Below are 18,067 nucleotides of genomic sequence, written 5' to 3'. Positions count from 1 at the left end.
TCCAACATTTAGCAATTATAAATAGTGCTGCAATGAAAGTTTTGACAGTCCAGTGATTTCCACCGAAGCAGCAGCAGACGCAGAGCAGCGGGCACACAGCTCTGTGCACCTGTGACGCCACTGTTGCTTCTTATCCATCTGTACGCATCCCTCACTAACCCGAAGACAAAGCTGCATCCTTAATTTCTGAGTTCCTGTCCTGTGTTAAAGCTCTGACTATTAGTGAGCAGATGCAGGGGTACTAACTTAGTTCTTTGGGTTCCTCCAAGCTACTCTTTTTACATAAAATGAATGGCTTTTATGCTATATAGCTTTTGACTTGTTCCTTGATTGTAATTTTGTAGCTTCTCTAAATTCTTTCTTTCTTTTTTAAAAAGTAAAAATACAGACAGTATTTCCAGAATTATCTTTTGTGATTTATTCTGGGTTGCTATACTCCTAGCTGAGAAGACAGAGATCAACGGTTTTATTTTATTTTTAAAAGTTTTTATTTATTTATTTTTTATTAACTTATTCAGATTACAACTCAATTGTTCTCCCATCCCTTGTATCCTTCCATTCCTCCTACCCTCCTACCCCCACCCTATTCCCCTCCCTTAGGTCCATGTCCCAGGGGGATCTCCTCCCCCACTTTACGGTTGCAGGCTAACAAGTCTTATCTTGGTAGTCTGCCTATTCTTTCTTTGAGTGCCACCAGGAGACTGACGGTTTTAAACCAGGGTGATTTTACAACCCTCCCAGGAGATATGTGGCACTTTCTGGAGACATTTTGGTTGCCATGACGAGGAGATCTATTTTTTATATCTCTGGGTACAGTCCAGGCTGCTGCTGAGAATGAACAATGCACAGGGCAGCCTGTTGTCCCGCCCCCAGACGAGACTATTCAGTCCAAAATTTCAGTTGCACTCAAGTTGGGAGTTGCTGGTGTAACGACCAACATGGCCGCCCAGCACATGGGTGGCTTTACCTACTACTACATGTATTTAACTGAGTTCTCTTTAGGTAAGAGAAAGATCTACCTCTACATTTAAAATCAATGTAGTGGTTAGTATACTTCCTAAGTACTACCCCATTTGTAGTTGGTCTGAAGTGCCATCTTTCACATGTATTAAAGGTTTATGTATACATTTCTATTTTGAGGACATACATCATAGTACTCTGTCCCATCATAGTTATACTGTTTAACTTTCTGTATCTTTCTAATCACCAACTATATTTAATAACAAATCTCATGTTATTCTGACTAAAAATCCCCACTGAGGCTGTCAATTAACCAACCCATTTTCCTAGATCAAGAGAGTAGTACTTATTTCAGTAGTTATGGTGCTGGTGTGGTGTGGTGTGGTGTGCGTGTGTGTGTGCATGTGTGTGTTTGTGCATGTGAGCACGTGCAACTTTCCTTTAAATGTTTATGTTTATACCCATAGATCAGTGTTGCTGTCAGCCTTGGCCAGGGAAGCTTCTGGTTGTTCTGAGAACAAGTTACCGTTAAGTGCTCAGCCTTAAATGGGGTATCTACATCACTTCATCCAATGCTCCAGAACACTGCAGAAGAATGAGGGGGAAAGACTGTAAGAACCAGAGGGTGGGGAGGCCGTAACCTGGTTCTTATATCCATGAGCAAACAGTAACAGTGACTACCTGCACGAGACCTGTTCAACACGGGGCCCATCGCCTTGCCATCAGGGATGAGGGTGGCCTTATCCTCCTCTGAGAAGCAGTGAGAAGGCTGCAGGGGGACAGGGGGTTAAAGGCCTCAGTGGTGAAGCCAGTGGCGAGCCGCCTTTGCTCAAGTACATAACATCACCTGTGCTCATTAAAATGAAGTAGACCACGCCGAGCAAGGTAGAATGGGGGCGTGTCACAAAGGAAGAGTACAGGGGGAGGGAGACAAGAAAGGAGAGTGGGGAGATATCATCAAAGTATATTATATATGTATGTGTGTGTGTGTGTGTGTGTGTGTGTGTGTGTGTGTGTGTGAGATTACTAGTGCGACAAGAAAATGGACCATGAGTACTCAGGGAGTTCACTCTAGCCAACTGGAAGCCAGTGTAAACCCGCCCCAGCTGCTCTGGCCTGCAGAGGCCACTGTGGCTTTTCTAGGGGACAAGTCAGGCGGCTGTTTCACTTGTCACGCCACACACCAGTGATCCTAGAAGATATGACTTCTACTGTGATAGCGGGTCCAGATGCCCACACCCACGTCTGCCTGCAGAGGGTGCCTAAGCAGACTGGCGTGACCGTGCAAAAATGTTGTGGTTAGCGAAGAGGAGGCTGTGTACACGTGTGACTGGATGTATAAACAGCCCTCCTCTCAGTCTCCGGGGGTCAGCTAAGGAGACCTCTCTTCTACACTGCCTCCCCATCCCCCACAGGCCTTGTGTTTCCCTCTAGATCTCAACAAGTGCTTTGGGAGGTTTCACTGCTTACTGTGGTCCTTTATCGTGGGTGGACAAGACGAAGTTTCTGATAGAATAAACAGAAAACTCTTGGGCCTGTAGTCCCAGACAACAGATAGGAAGAGACTGCAATCACCTGAGAACAGGGCCAAGACGGCAAGAAGCTAAGGAAGGCGAGCGCTAAAAAGGCAGAGGAACTGTACAAAACAACTGGCCCCAGCAGCTGGAAACGCTCTAGCTAGTGGCTGTAAGTTGAGTAGCAGGAGTGGGGGCTGCCAGGGCTCCTAGCATTAGCTGCTGGGTGCGGGTCTGCTGCCGCTCAAAACTCGAAAGTGGCTTACACCAGGAGAGACGCAGGTTGCCTATTTGTGATGTCCACCCAAACAGAGCAGAAGAACCCTCTGCTGATTGATAGGACGAGTCCACTGAGGTTAAGTGAAATAGCTGAGAGGATGCATTTCAGCCAGGGCTTATATAGAACCTTTTGTGCTTAAATATGTTTATCTCTTCTGCTTATTCATTTACTTATTGTTTTTAGAAAAGAAGAAACAAGGGAAAAAACAGTAAAATGAGTTACTTTTTAGGATGTGTGTGGACATACACACACACTTCTTATATTCCAAAGCCAGCGTCCATGAGGAACCAGGACACTCTGAAGAAATAACCCCATCCAGGGCAGAGCAGGAGAGGTACAGCCTTCATGAGCATGGCACATTGTTTTGCCAAGAAAACAGACAGCTCGTATGATGATGATCAGGAGGACACAGGAGATGGCCCAACTTAGTTCCCACTGACAAAATCTGGGACATAAATATAACATGACAAATTACAATCTACTCAATAGAATAGGACCACATTCATACTGACAGCAAAATTCACAAAGAAATGAAGACAAAGGAATGGTGAAAAGCCAACAAATGTGGAGGAACGGTGAAATGGAGAGCTCCTGTTTTGCTCTTGCCACCTCTCAGTCATTTACAGGTGCTGAACGCAGAGAAGTTTAAATAACGAGCAAGTCATCGAAGGGGCTACTGCCAGGTTTCTCCAGTGGTGTAGCTACTGGTGAGCTGCCCAGAAGCCAGGAAATAACCCCTCATGCATGCTTAGGCAAGCAACCGTGATTAAGAGCAGTGGGCCTTTAGCAAAACTACAAGAAACGGAAACAGGAGGACACCTGTTAGGAGGTTGAAGGGGTGCAGAGGGTGTGGGAGGAGGTGAAGGAGAACAAAGGCACCAGGATATGGGAAAAATACCTAAATAAAAATACCTAAAAAATAGGTCATCTGTATGGCCTTAAAGAGTTTCCTCTAGAACCGTAGTTCTCAACCTGTGGGGTCGTGACCAGCTTGACAAACCTCTGTCTCCAAAAAAATATTTACATTACGATTCATAATGGTATCAAAATTACAGTTATGGAGTAGCAACAAAAATAATGCTATGGTTGGGTCAGCACAAAAAACAGGAAAAGCATCACCGCATTAGGATGGTTGAGAACCACTGCTCTAGGATGGCTGTGAGTGCTAGGAGGACAAACTGAATAATACACGGAAGAGGCTGGAGCAATGCTGATGGAATGATCAGACTTAATAACGCCCAAGAGATGAGCACCAATTCTGTACTCCAAGATGCTTCTGGCTTAATATCCCGAGCTATCACTGGACTCTAGTCATGAGCTATCCGACACACCCAAACCGAGAATTAGTCTGCCTCCTCTCCCCACTGTCTCTACGCCAGGGTACCAAACCAGGCAGGTGCTCTCCCACTGATCTATGCCTCAGTCACTCACCTGAAAAACAAAGAAGCCGGAAGGACTGTTGTAATGAACAATAAAGAGAAATTAAAAAGTAATGGCAACAAAGTTTTTAACGTATGCTGCAGGCATGCATTTTGTTGCTACTTTCTGCATCTTACTAAGTAGAAACTTACAGAATTGTTATTTTTTTTAAAACGATTTTTAAAAAATCCATGTGTGTCTATATGTAGATGTGTGCACACATGCATGGATGTGTCTGCAGAGGCCAGAAGAGGGTGTTGCAAGAGTTACATGGAGGAGTTACAGTCCCTGATGTGCTGGGATCCTGGCACACACAGTTGCGCCATCTCTCCAGCCCCTACCTTGAGTTCGCCCTCCAGTGGATGCTCTAGGAGTTAGGAGATTCTATCTTAGACAAATGATGAAAAAAAGGATCTCCAACTTTTCCATTTCCACCTGTTCTTTCTAATGGCATGGTGGGAGGAGCGAGTATTTTCACACTGCTGGGGTTTTACATGGCTCCTGTCAGCCCTCAGTATAAAACTAGGAGAAACACAGTGGCCTGAGGCAGTCTTTACCCACATGTGTAACTAACTTTCCAACTTTGGTTTTCTAAAAATTTCTACAAAGAAATTAATTTTTAAATCAATTGCTATTTCAGTATCCAGTAAAATGGTCAGGGTTTTTATATTTATATTTTATTTTATTTTTATTTCAATACACTTTTATGATTCCAGCAGTAAATTTCTAAATTCTAAAATGACCACATGATTGGAATAATATATATATGTATATATGTTTATGGTGCACCTATTATGATACTGTGTGATTTTCTTCAATAGTATTTGCTTTATGGTTTATAGACCTCAGTCACAGGGAAGAACGGCCTGAAGTTTTATTAATCTGTCTCTATCAGCTCTCAATATCAGGCTTAGTGTTTATCACAACTGAACTTTTTCTTGGCAATAAAAAGTGTCTGCCTGAAGTGATCGATGAGGTTCACACTGCTTCCTGACCAACAAATGCCAGTGTGCATATAGAAAAACTAGGCAGAGACATCTCTGTAAGTAACCTGTTATCATTACAAGTCGTCTCTATGTAATATTAATCTCTGGAATAAGCAATTTGTTGTTCAGCATTAGTGCCATAAAAAACAAACAACTCTTGTGTTTCCATGGCAGAGCGGATTTTTCCAGAGGAGTCATTGTAAACACCTGATGCCAACACAATCTTAGCTTAATGGTGCTTTGTGCGGGGGTTTAAGGTCCATTTTGGGTGACTCACAGAAATAGTGTTAATTTTTTTTTCCTTTTTCTTTTTGGTTTTTCAAGACAGGGTTTCTCTGTGTAGTCTTGACTGTCCTGGACTTGCTTTGTAGACCAGGCTGGTGTGTTAATGTTTTAAAGACTTGTATCTCACTGTTTTCTTTCAGCCAGTGTTTACCTGCTCTAAGTGGCTTCTCAGTTTCTGTGATGGAGTAGGAACATTGGTTTGAAATAATTTCTGACTGTGCCACACCTGTGCTCATGTTGTGACGCCCATGGGTACACATGCATGTGTGGAGACCAGAGGTCAACCTTAGGGGTTGCTTCTTAGGAGACCCTCCCCAACCCCTTTCTGTAGACAGGAACTCTTATTGGTACTTGAGGCTCAGCAAGTAGACTGTAGGGTGGCTGGCCAGCCAGGCCCAGGTGTCCCTGTGGGTCTGTCTCCTCAGAGTTTAGAGTAGAGCATGTGCCATCACTCCCGGCTTCTGACCTGAGTGCTAGGCACTGAGCTCAGTTTCTCATGCTTGCATGGCACGCACGTGACTCGCTGACCCACCTCTCCAGCCCCAGCTTTTTTTTCTACGGGATCGGTAGCGTCAGGGCTTTGGTCATCTTATTTTCTTGACCTTGGTCTCAGGAATCCTCCACTGTTCGCTGGAGCCTTTAAGGTGTATCTGTGGCTTTTAACTTCACCTCGCACCTAGTGAAGCTTATAACCATGTATGCAGATCAAAGGTCAGCAAATTACTGCTCATGGTGGAACTCCAGGCCACCGTCTGATTTTATGAGGACACTGTCTCACCCATCCATTCATGTCTAGTTCAGGCTGCTTTCTCTCGACAAAGGCAGCATCGAGTGTTTGCAAGCAACTATATGACCCATCAACTCTACAATATGTACCATGTGCTTTTCCACAAAAATCCTGCCAGTCATGGAAGGGACCATGGCCTTTGGAATGCGACTGGTACAATGCTATTAGTTAACATAGCCATGAAACCACATGCTGAGTCTCAACATTGCCTGAAACAGTAGGGGGCTGTAGACAAACTGTATAACATTTTAGCACCCCCCTTTCATCCGTATTCACTCTGCTGGATAAATGGACAAACATGGATGACTGCCCACAGGTTTTGGCATGGGGAGGGACTCAGTAAGCAAAGGCAGCGCTCTTCCAAGAACACCTGACTTATTCTCTACCCCATTTGCATTTATATCCCTGCGTGTGTTTTCACACTGGGAAGGCAGGCGGCTTCACCCACTACTGTTTCCAAGCCTGAGCCACTATCTTAGCATTATCCTCCCCCTCCCCCCCCCCCCCACACACTGAAGACAGCTCGCTTTTATCGAATGCGTTAACTTGGAATAAAACTTAGTATCACAATAGAACCTGGTGCATCATTACAGACGTAGCCCAAAGGAAATGAGTCAAAATTTCCTGATTTAGAGGAGAGCGGTCTGTGAGGCTCTCGGCTCAATCACCACACTTCCTTCTGAGTGTAATCTTGTTGGAAACTCGGGGGTTCTGAAGACGTGGCGCTCATGATTTTGCGTCTGTTTCTCTTCCACTTGTGCAACACACCTTCAGTTAGCATTAGGAGACTCAGTCGTGCCCCTCAAACATGAAGAAAAAAAAACAAACCACTGTTCCTCTCTAGTGTCTCCCCCCCCACTGCAATGCTGAGGACTGAACCCAGTACTCTGCCCACACGAGGCAAGTACCCTGCTATGGAACCAAGCCCAATCCTGTAAATATATATGATTCTTCCTATGCAATTAAATTGTTGTTTCTACTTTTCTCTAACATACCTGTATAAACATGCACTTTCCAGAATGAAGAAATTATAGGTCATGTGAAATACCATCCATGAACTGCACTAAAGAGGATGTCAGCCAGCTTCCCAGACATGGAGCAGACAGGATGTGCATGGTTGAACACAGCAAACTTTCCGCAGGAAATGTCACTATCTGGGCACACTCGACATTTCTGCCTACACAGTGTCTGTGTGCTCAGTAAATCAGCCCTTCTTCTACATATAAAACACATAATGTACATGAGCACAGGCTGCAGAGCTGTGCCTCCAATCCTGATGTCGTCATTAATGCTGGCAAACAGCCCTGCATACGTTATGATTCAAACAGCCTGACCAATTCTGTGGTCACCGTCAGGGCAGATGTGGGATCTCACAGAGAAATGCTCGTCCCCTGGCTGCTGAGCCCAGCAGTCCTTGTAGGTTTCCGTGCATGTGATTTATTTGCCTAATTTCTTTCCTTTCAATTTTTTTTTCCTTAACTGCAAGAGAAACAACGTGTTCTGTCTAAGTGCTTCGGTATGTGAGCCTGGTTAGCGTTCCCAGCTTCAATGTTTCCTGAGAGGAAGTAATTCAAAGTGTGTTATCTAAACAACTCTAATAGGTCTAATCCAGGAAACGACCAGGCTTTTACTGCTCATAATGCCACTCAGAATTAATACCCCCAAGACGCTCTAAGCCACTGATGTAAAACTTTGGATGTGTGTGCACCCAGGCACATATGTGTTCATATTCTCTCTCTCTCTCTCTCTCTCTCTCTCTCTCTCTCTCCCTCCCTCCCCCCTCTCCCTCCCTCCTCCATCTCTCTCTGTCCCTCTCTCCCTCCCTCTCTCCCTCCCCACCTCTCCCTCCCTCCCTCCCCACCTCTCTCTCCCTCCCTCTCCCTCTCTCTGGCCCCAGTAAGCAATGTGTCTCTAATAACCAAACAGTGCAACAGAGATGCCAAGACAACAGCACTAGAAGAAAGTCAATTTAACTTGCAGTTTCTTAATGAAGATTTAAGTTCATAGTGACAGTGGAAATGGGGTTCTTTGAAGTTAACTTTATTTCTTCACTTTAATAAAGTTGTTGTTGTAAAAGTTGTTGCTGTAAAAAATATCCAGTTCTCAATAACATAGATATATGTCGATTAAATACACAATGACTGATATCCCAAATATAACTGACTTCTGGGAAAATGGAAAAAACTAGCGCTTTAAGAGTTGAGATAAATGTTGACTGTGTGTGTATGTGTGTGTATATGTGTGTGTATGTGTGTGTTAAAACAGGGAATAGGCAGGGATGGCAAGCACAGTGGCACTGACTTGGTGGTGGTGGCATAGCATGGCATGGCAGACAGCTTGCCAACTGCTGGTTTCTCAGCAGAGCTTACAAAGCCTCAGCAAACAAAAAAGCATTGAGTGGTCTTCAAACACTACGACCACGAAGCCCACATCGTTGCCAGTGTAGCATCCTCCACAGGCCTTGGCATCTGACTCATTCTAAGAAAACCATATGATTTTTAAAAACCAGATTTATTCGTTACCTTACGATTTCCCCTCTCTCCCTGACAAAGCTTACACTGCATGCGTAGCCACTAGCCTTTTCTAACCTTTGTGTCATGGGGCCAAGAACAAGCCTGTGTGCCGGGGAGTCTCTCAGTGACCAGCAGACAGGTGTGTCACTCTGTGAGGTCTGGGAGAAAAGTTGGCTCAGTGGTCTTCTGAGCTAGTCAAAGCCCTATCTGACATGGTTCCCAACTCCAGCCCAGCAGATCAGACATGGCGAGAAAGCCCAGGGGAGGGAGAACTAAGGCAGCTGTTCTAACAGACACAAGGGTGTGCGTGACGAAGACAGGACCATAAGATACTGAGTTATCAGGATAGAGTGGCTCCTGAAGGCAAAAATTATATCTCAACAGAGTGTCAACAGGTTTTAGAACAGGAGATGAAGGTAGGTTTAAATTTTCCTCAAACATTTTATTTAAATAGCAGAAAAGGCTATGTAGTCATTTTGGAAAGCACTTTGCTCAGTTCACAGCTACCCTGAATGTTGGTTGGCTCGGTTTACCCAGGTTCTAAGATTCTGGAGCAAAATGTCGGAGCAAATCGGCCCTAGTCTATTTTGAACAATCCCAGGAATAGTCCTCACATTGACATTATTAGATGCTTAAAACACATGGTGGTCACGTCTCTGAATTATCAAGCCAGAAACCTGGAGTGTCATTTTAAACTAGTAACAGTGGGTAGCACTAAACTATACTCCCCAGACAAAACAAAGTGACAACCAGGCTATCCCTTAAACTCTCTAGGTAGGCAGGGATGACCCGACCTCGGCCTGGGTATCCGTGCTGTCTCTAAACTGGCTGGGATTGCAGGTGTGTACTGCATGTGTAGCCTATTTACATTTAAAAAAGAAAATGGGTCAACTGTACAGGTTATTGGGACAGCGAAAGAATGCTGAGATTACAATCGCGCATCCTACCTCAAGCACACAGGGAACATGGCAGAGCCTAAGGGCAGCTGCGCTGGGCTAGGAGACCTGGAATCCATTCTAGACTTTACTGGGTGAGTCACTGAGGTCAGCTAAGGTGTCTGCTTCTTAGTTTTTCTTTCTAAAGGAAACAAGACTAGGTGATGTCTAAAGGCCCCTCCGGATCTAAAATCAATGGTTACAAAGGCCCAAACTCGTCTTGTTGGATTGTTTACAACATTATAATATTAAATTTTTGAGCATATTTATCAGTATTAAGAAATTATGTTAATTCGTATGAGTCTTACGCCTAGACAATTTATCATTCAGAATTAAGAGAAAAGGAAAGAACTCCATCCATGACAGCATCGATAAGTCTGGACATTATGCTAAGCCAAATAAGCTAGACAAAGAAAGATAAATATTGCATGTTCCCACTTTTATGTGGGAAATAAAATCAAATAGTAGCAGGGGACAAAATGAGTCATTCCCATTGTAATATGAGCAAAAACTATTTACCCATTGTTCCAATAGCCTGCGCAGTTGATCCATTTTCTTTTTTAATGAGGGGATGGGGATTTCCCAGAACGGGTCAGTTTTAGTGAGGGTGGAGGATGCTGAGCTATTGGTCAAAGCTGGATATGAGGAAAGGCTACAAATGTGAGGTGATGGATGCTAGGCGGCTTGGTTTGATCATTATATGCCTATCACTTCACACTTCTTACAATCACATCTAGCACAACTTGTACATTATAAAAAACTATTATTGTTACCATTCCAAAAAATAGAAATCCCGAGGTCCTTATCCTCACACTCTGTTGCTTGGCAATAACACCTGTCCTGGCTAGTTTGTCATCGACACAGGTTATGGAGGGACTCTCAACTGAGAAAATGTCTTCACAAGATATGCCTGTAGGCAAGTCTGTAGTACATTTTCTTTGACTCCTGATTGATATGAGAGGGCCCAGCTTCCCTTACTGTAGGCAGTACCACTCTTGGGCTGGTGGTCCTAGATGGTATAAGAAAGCAGGCTGAGCAAGCCATGTGGAGTAAGCCAGTAGGCAGCACTCCTCCATGGCTCCTGCCTCTAGGTTTCTGCCTTGAATCCCTGGATGTTGGACTACAAGCTGTAAGATGAAATAAACACTCTCCTTCCCCTCCCGTTTTCTTTAATCTATCCCATAGCAGCCATCCTGGTCTTCTATCTCTCACAGCCTTTCTGCCCCTTCTTCCATGATGTTCCTGAGCATTAGGTGTAGGGATCATGTTGTAGATTTACCAACTGGTGCCGGACATCCCTTGCTCACTTATTCTCTGATTTTTGACCTCTATGGATCTCTGTAGTAGCTTCTGTCTGCTCAAAGAAAAAGAAAGGTTTCTTTGATGAGGGAGGAGAGCTATATTTATCTACTGATATAAATTTAAAGAATACAGTTAAAAACCTATTCTGAATTTGGAGTACTGTAGTGTAGGTTTCTCCCTTAGGGTCTATGACCTTTCTAGCCATGGGTACTTAGCGAAGTTTAAAGAATGAAGCACACATTCCCTCCATCCCACTGAGTGAGACTTAAGTTCATTTAGACAACTGTTAGTTATCCCCCAAGATATGCATGCCTTTATCACACCACTGTGACTATCTTGCCTTTGGTCGCTGTTTATGGTTCCCAGGCTTTGCAGCTTGTAGGACTATTGGTTACTTCTTTGCTTGGCAGCTGGCATAGCTCAAGTTGTTTCTGGTCATGGTGTTTTGTCACAGTAATAGAAACCCTAACTAAGACAGCTTTGATGTGGCAAGTCCTAAACATAATAATCAGAGGGTCCTTCTATGAAGTCTGGGCAAGTAGAGGCGGTGACTGTCCACATCTGACCAACACTTCACACGTCTGAGTGAGTTTCCTCTCTTGAGACAATGCACACTTGTTGTTTTGCCTCTGGGGAATTGTCTGTTGAGACAGCTGAAAGCTGATCTCACAGACTGGGCCTGAGAGCAGCATGACAGCACCCGGTCTAGAGCAGTAGTGCCCCCTTTATACCCAATGGCAGTAACTTTACAGCTTTTGGGGGCAGCAGTGAAGACAGGATGATCGCGGAGATCCAATGCCAAGCCAAAGCCGACTTTCTCCCCACCCCTCTCGCTCTAGTTGCTACAATAATGACAGAACGTGAATTAGAACCTAATTGGTTAGTCATTATTTTGATGGCAAGAATGCATGTGTGGGAAAATTTCTCATCAGCACCGGGCTGCGTTTGAAAGGCTGAAGACATTTCAAATAACTCACGAGCTATTAGCGTAATGTCCCCTAAAGATATTGGAATAAAGGGGCAATTTTGAATCAGTGACAAAATCTAGCTTCTCTATATGGAGTGCTTAATGAAGACAATGGTTAGGAAGTATTAAATAAAGTGGAAGTGAAAGACTGTGTGGGGGGAATTCTTTTAAAACGAGAAACAATTTAGTATGATTGAATGTTCTGCACCAGGCACTGGCAGGTTTTTCCTTATGGGATGTGGGAGGCACAGGTCGCTTCTCACTGCTGCTGGGGAGAAGGAAGCCACTGCCAACATGTGAACAGACAGGGCATGCTCCACGCAGCAGTACGGAAGCTAATGGCCTGTCCACAGTCTGTGGGTCACTAACTACCACACCAAATACTTAAAAAGGGCTGGACCGCATGGCTTCCCTTAATTCTCACAATGCATCTGTCTACGGTGGAATCTCACTACCATTGTGCAGGTGCAGATACGGCGCTCTGAGGTTATGGAATGTGCCTATCATTGGCTGTTTAAAAAGAGATTTATTTTTATTTTTAGGTGTGTGTGAGTCTGTGTGTTTGTGTGTCTGTGCGTGCACACACACGCACACAGAAATAAAAGTAAAATTTTTCATTACGGAAAACAAAGACTGAAGAATAAAGGGAAAACTGTGATGAGGGCAGGAGGGGGAGTGCCATTCCTTTTGTTTTGGGGACAGGCGGACCTACTTACTATGTAACTGAGGAGAATCTTGAACTTCTGATTCTCCTGCCTCCACCTCTCATGTGCTGGGATGCACGACCATGTTAGGTTTTGGATGGTACAGGTGCTCATCTGTCCTGCCAGCCTGGCTCTGAGGACACTGGTAAGTTTATTGCTGTGGTGATGTAAGCGAATGCAAGACAAGTTACAGCATATAAATGCAAGTGTATTTGGAGCAGCAGAGGGAGGGACAGAGAGAGAGAGGGAGGGAAAGAAAGACACACACAGAGAGGAGGAAAAGAAGAGGAGAGACGCAGAAAGAGAGAGAGAGGAGATAAAAGAGAAAGGACCCCAAAATGTCCGGAGTACACAGTGTGGGGGGAGACCCTGCTCCTGGGCTGGAAAGTTCAGGGTAGAGGGCAGGGTATGCCAGCCATGCCCTTCAGCAGGTAGGGACCCAGGGACGCTGGGAGAAGCCCAAGACACACCACCTTGTTGCGGGCTCATTTCTGAACGCTGTGGTGCTCCCTGATCTCCAGGCTATATGGCTTCTGCTATTTAGAATGGACACTCTTCATTGTTGTGCACTGTGGACCCTCATGAGCAATCCTAGCCTCTCCACACTGAGTGCCAGGAACCTCTTCCATCCATAATCACAACAAAATTATGCATCGACACTGCCAGTGTGTCCCAGGAACAAAATCACCCACCACTGAGAATGGCTGTTTCAGGTTAATACAACTATACCCAGGGTTTCAAACTATACTCTCCAGAGGTGAGGGGCCAGACATGAATTCCCCAGGTTCAACCTTCCTCCAAGCCGGCTACATACACCACACTTGTACTTGGAGTTGGGATACACATTTGTTTACTTATTATTTTCCTCTCCTACTAGGCTGTCTCCATGAAGACAGACACCTGCACACCCATTGAGGACAGTCCTGGACAGACAGTAGGAGTTGAAAACACATTTGTTAGTTAACCCATTAAATACTGCATAGAAATCCTTTTTTTTTCTTTTTCTTTTCGCAAATCACCAGCGATGAGGCAATCAGGTTAATAATCTTAATAACCTTAAATGTATCAAGGCATCTTTTAAAGACAGGTTTTCTTTATTAATTTTAGGCTAGCAGAAATGCTTGGTGAGTGCATTAGCACACTGATAGCCCTGTACCTAGGCAGCTGAGGTAGGAGGATTGCTGTGAGCTCAAGGCCAGCCTGAACTGTATCATAAGTCCCTGCAGAAAGTCTAAAATGAAACAAAGACACTTCCTTTTTTAAGTAAGTGTTGATAGCTTTGACATTATCCACTGCACTTAATTAAACTTGTACTGTAGTCTTCAATAAAAGGCAGAACAAGTGTTGCTATTACTATGATTCATTATTTTTGCAATGTTGAGGAGTGAACTTAGAGCCTAAATATGCTAAAGTAGGAACTCTACTACTAGCTGGGCAGTGGTGGGGAATGCCTTTAATCACAACTCAGGTGGATTCCTGAGCTTGAGGCAGCCTGGTCTACAAAGGCAGTTCAAGGAACCCTGTATCAAACAAACAAACAAACAAACAAAACCCCTCTACCACTGAGCATTATTTCCAACCCTGAATTGCTATTATGTTAATGTATTTGATATTACTTCAAATTATTACAATTCATTTCAGTTTTGACTCAATAAACATGCATACTTATGCATGCATGTAAATATGTATGTCTTTTGACAATTACAAAGCCAATTCGTCATGACTTTATAACCACAACAATCTCAATAGTGTATCCTACTGGCCTAATTTATGGCATTCTTTTTCTTTTTCTATCTTCATGTGTGTATGCCCAAGCAGAAATACAAGCATGCACAGGTGCATGTGGGGGCCTGAGTTTGATGTCAAGAATCACCCATGACCATCGCTCTACCTGTTCCCTGAGCCAGGAGCTCTCATCAAACCCCGAGCTCACTGATGTGGCTAGTCTTGCTCATCAGCTGCTGGGGATCAACTGTCTCTGCTTTCTAAGGCTGGAATCTCAGGTGGGCTGTCCCAGGGGATGTAATAGGCAAACACGGCTTTCTTTACCTCCTCGGTCTGCACACAGCACCAATATCATGTCTACTTTTAGTTAAAGACCATGATCCCCAGCATGGAACTCCAGTCTGTGTAGCACCCAGTCGACACTCCTCCAACTGGCCTCAGTTCACTCACTTGGGTGTGCATTCACAAAGCGCACAAAGTTCTGTGTGCTTCATTTTACAAATCTCCCAAGGTTTCTCTACCAATGGTTCTTTGAATAGAAGTGAACATTTCATTGAGTGATGCAAACTGGATGCGAGGTCTCCTAAAACCCTGTAAGGATTAAATAACTACGTTATCAAATACTGACGCTTGCTCAAAACTCAATCCAAATCCACTCATCTCTGGCTGCTCTAAGCTCACATTTCATACGCTAGTCTGTGCCCTCAGACGTGTAAGCAGCATCTCTATCACACACATTCTTTTTGGTGTTGTGTATATTTATACATGTTCATGCTTTGTGTGTGTGTGTGTAAGAGGTCAATGCTGACTATCTTGCTCTAATACCCTCAACCTTATTATTATTATTATTTTCACCTGGAAGTCACCCATTGGCTGGGGTGGCTGCCAGTAAGCCCCGAGACTTCCTGTCTGCCTCTCCAGCTCTGGGATTCCAGGCAGGGGCACTGTGCAGCTTTTATACAGGTTCTGGGGATTGAACTTGGGTCCCTGTGTATTCATAGCAAGTACATTTCTGACTTAGCCATCTCCCCAGCCCATATTTAATGGCTTACCACAAAAATTTTAAAAAGCTTCTAGAGAGGCATCTTTAAAAATACTGTACACCAGGTGGGGTATGGTGGCACATGCTGTTAATGCCAGGCAGGTGTATCTCTGTGAGTATGAAGCCAGCCTGAACTACATAGTAAATTCCAGGTTACGTAGGGGAACACTGTGAGACCCTGTCTCAAAACATTTTACATGAACAACATGTGACCAAAATTAGAATGTTAATGTTAAAAATCCTAAAAAAAAATTTATGCCTGACAAGTTACCACTTAGGAGATAAAATACTTTTATAGAAGAATCTAAAAATGTTAGTTTGACTCAGTTTTTCATTTAGCTAATTGTAAACAGAAGTTTTAAGTGGAAAGTTAAGACTTACTAAAACACACAGGAAGTCATGTTCACCTTCCTAGGGCAGTTGAGTGGCAGCACTGAACTGGTGTGCTTGGAGCCCCAGTTTGATTCCTAACTCCCCAAAACTTCAAAAACAAAACTAACCACCCAACCACCATCACCCCTAGATTTAATATTCTATGAATTAGTTAATCTTAGTAAGTTTAAAAATAGAGAATATGCTCTCATCAAGATGGAAGTGAAGGTTTGCTATCTTGATGGCTTATACACTAGAATACTGGAGGAATTAAAAAACCAGACTTTTATATATAAATAAAACATAGATTTTACACCACAGACTCTCACTACTTCTTTTAGTGAAACTACAGAAAGCAGACCACGGTGGCTGTCTTCAGAGTGGGGGACGAACGGTGTGCCCTAGCCATCGTCAGAGGCAGAACCACCTGTTTGCTTGGGAGCTGCCTGATCCTATGTTTCCTGCGTGATGCAGAGACACCGATGCTGTCCTAGGATGACACCTCATGCAGTGTGCTGTGCAGAGAGAACGCATTTCTAAGAAACAAGTATGTTGATTCCTAACTTTTGCCCTGTTCATTGAATCTAACTTAGTTGGACTTCCTGTTTAAAAGAGGGTAAACAGGAAATCCTGTCAACGTGGACACTTTATAAGGTGTTTGAGAGTGACTGTGGGTGTTGATGACAAAATGGAACAGGTGTGTGAATGGTACAACTGGATCCACATGTGGGTCTCCTAGTGAGTCTCCTAGTGAGCCAGAGGAGGTGCTCATATGTGGATGTACAATGTCCCTTTGAGAACGCAAGATGAAGGAAGTGTGGCCAACACTGGGCTGTGCCTGGGCAGGATTCTGAACATCAAATATCTCTGTGCACTGAACCAGTAAGTCCACAGAGAACGGATATGTGTTGGTCTCTGTGCAGGCACTGGAAGAGGGCTTGCGAGCTCTCTCCTTCCTGATTGACTTCTTTTTTAAAAAATGAAATGTTTAAATTTTTGGTACATCACAGGCCCTATTGCTTCTAAGAGTGGAAACCCCAGCTTATCAGAGTCTCTGGTGACATAGTTGTTACAGATCAGAGGATGAAGAACAAGGTAAATTTATCTTTTATTTGCTTAGGAGTTGTGGTGCTTCATCTTGACTGTGAGCACGACAGGGTAGGAATCGGCCAGGGGACAAGACTCTGGCCTTGTCAGCGGGGAACTTTCTAGGTTGGAGTAACGGGAGCTAATCCATGGATGGAAGAAAGGGAGCTGAGCAGCTGGAGTCATCACGCTCTCTGCCTTCTGACTGGGATGTAATCAGGCCAGCTGCCTTGAGCTCCTGCCGCCGTGACTTCCCCACTCTGACGGGACTGTCCCCTTAAACTGTGAGCCAAAACAAATCCCTCTTTTCTTAAAGAGTTTTTTCTTGGCATTTGACTCCTTGGCATTTGTCTCGGCCTCGAGAAAAACAAATAATATAGAGATCTCGCTTCTGAAATTAACAGTTTCAAGTTCAAGAATAAAGACTGTGGTGATAAAGTGTGTTGCTAGGAGTCAGGTGGGCTGTACCACCTATGGTGTTTCAGATGCTAACAGTCACCCACTGAGAGGACAGATAGAATGTTCCTAGGAGGCATGGCACACACCTAGTGTGTTATATTATACATTTGAACGTTACAGTGTCTCAATGAGGGGTAAATATCTGGTTCTAGAGCTACCTTCACGTTGAATGTGATTTCCTCCATGACGTACACACGTTCGGGAAAAGCTTTGGCCACTTCCTCCACGCTGTTGAAATACTGCACCGGCTCCTTTATATCCCGGTCTTGTTCCAGCAGCTTGAATTGTCCTAAAACACACGATAAGCAGAAGAGATGTGAACTGTTTATGCTGGACAGCTGTCACCGTGGCGACAACATCCTCTCCCTTTCTGCTTCTCTGTGTAGATTGCTATTCATTATCATGTTAAAAAGGGGCGATCCCACCGAAGGTTTCGCTAAACTAGGATCTTCACACCTTTTGAAAAATCACATGAAAATAAAAACAAACTGCATTTTATCTTTTTCCTGTTCAGATTCAGGGTTTATTATCAGGGCTCTAAAATGACAGCAAACGGATGCCTGTGTGTCAGTAGACCTCCAAGGAAAAACAGTCGGCTATAAACAGTTGCTTTTTTTTTTTTTAATCGTACCCATTATTTTCTAAAACTAAAGCCCTGTGCCATGGCAGAACTAATTTTTTGATGTTAGTACTTAAACTAGAATAAAATTAGGGCTGGGGTGTGGCTCAGA

At 44.0% G+C, this 18,067-nt stretch overlaps 1 protein-coding gene across 6 annotated transcripts in view; it reads right to left on the bottom strand.

The window, feature by feature from the left end:
* GAREM1 (GRB2 associated regulator of MAPK1 subtype 1) overlaps window positions 1-18,067 on the bottom strand; it is a 176,715-nt gene that overhangs the window by 24,423 nt on the left and 134,225 nt on the right. For 5 of the 6 annotated variants that reach the window (XM_084780630.1, XM_084780627.1, XM_084780628.1 and 2 more), the window contains one exon: window positions 17,495-17,625. In XM_084780630.1, the coding sequence (XP_084636756.1) occupies window positions 17,495-17,521 (27 nt within the window). In that variant the 5' untranslated portion in view covers window positions 17,522-17,625. Of the gene's footprint in view, window positions 1-1,641; window positions 1,792-17,494; window positions 17,626-18,067 lie in introns of those variants that run through there. The other variant, XM_084780632.1, reaches the window with a different exon arrangement.

Source organism: Acomys minous, assembly GCF_964271855.1.
Source record: "Acomys minous genome assembly, chromosome: 4".
NCBI lineage: Eukaryota > Metazoa > Chordata > Mammalia > Rodentia > Muridae > Acomys > Acomys minous.
The sequence above is the reverse complement of the archived record's forward strand: the minus strand, read 5'-3'. Positions and strand labels throughout refer to the sequence as shown.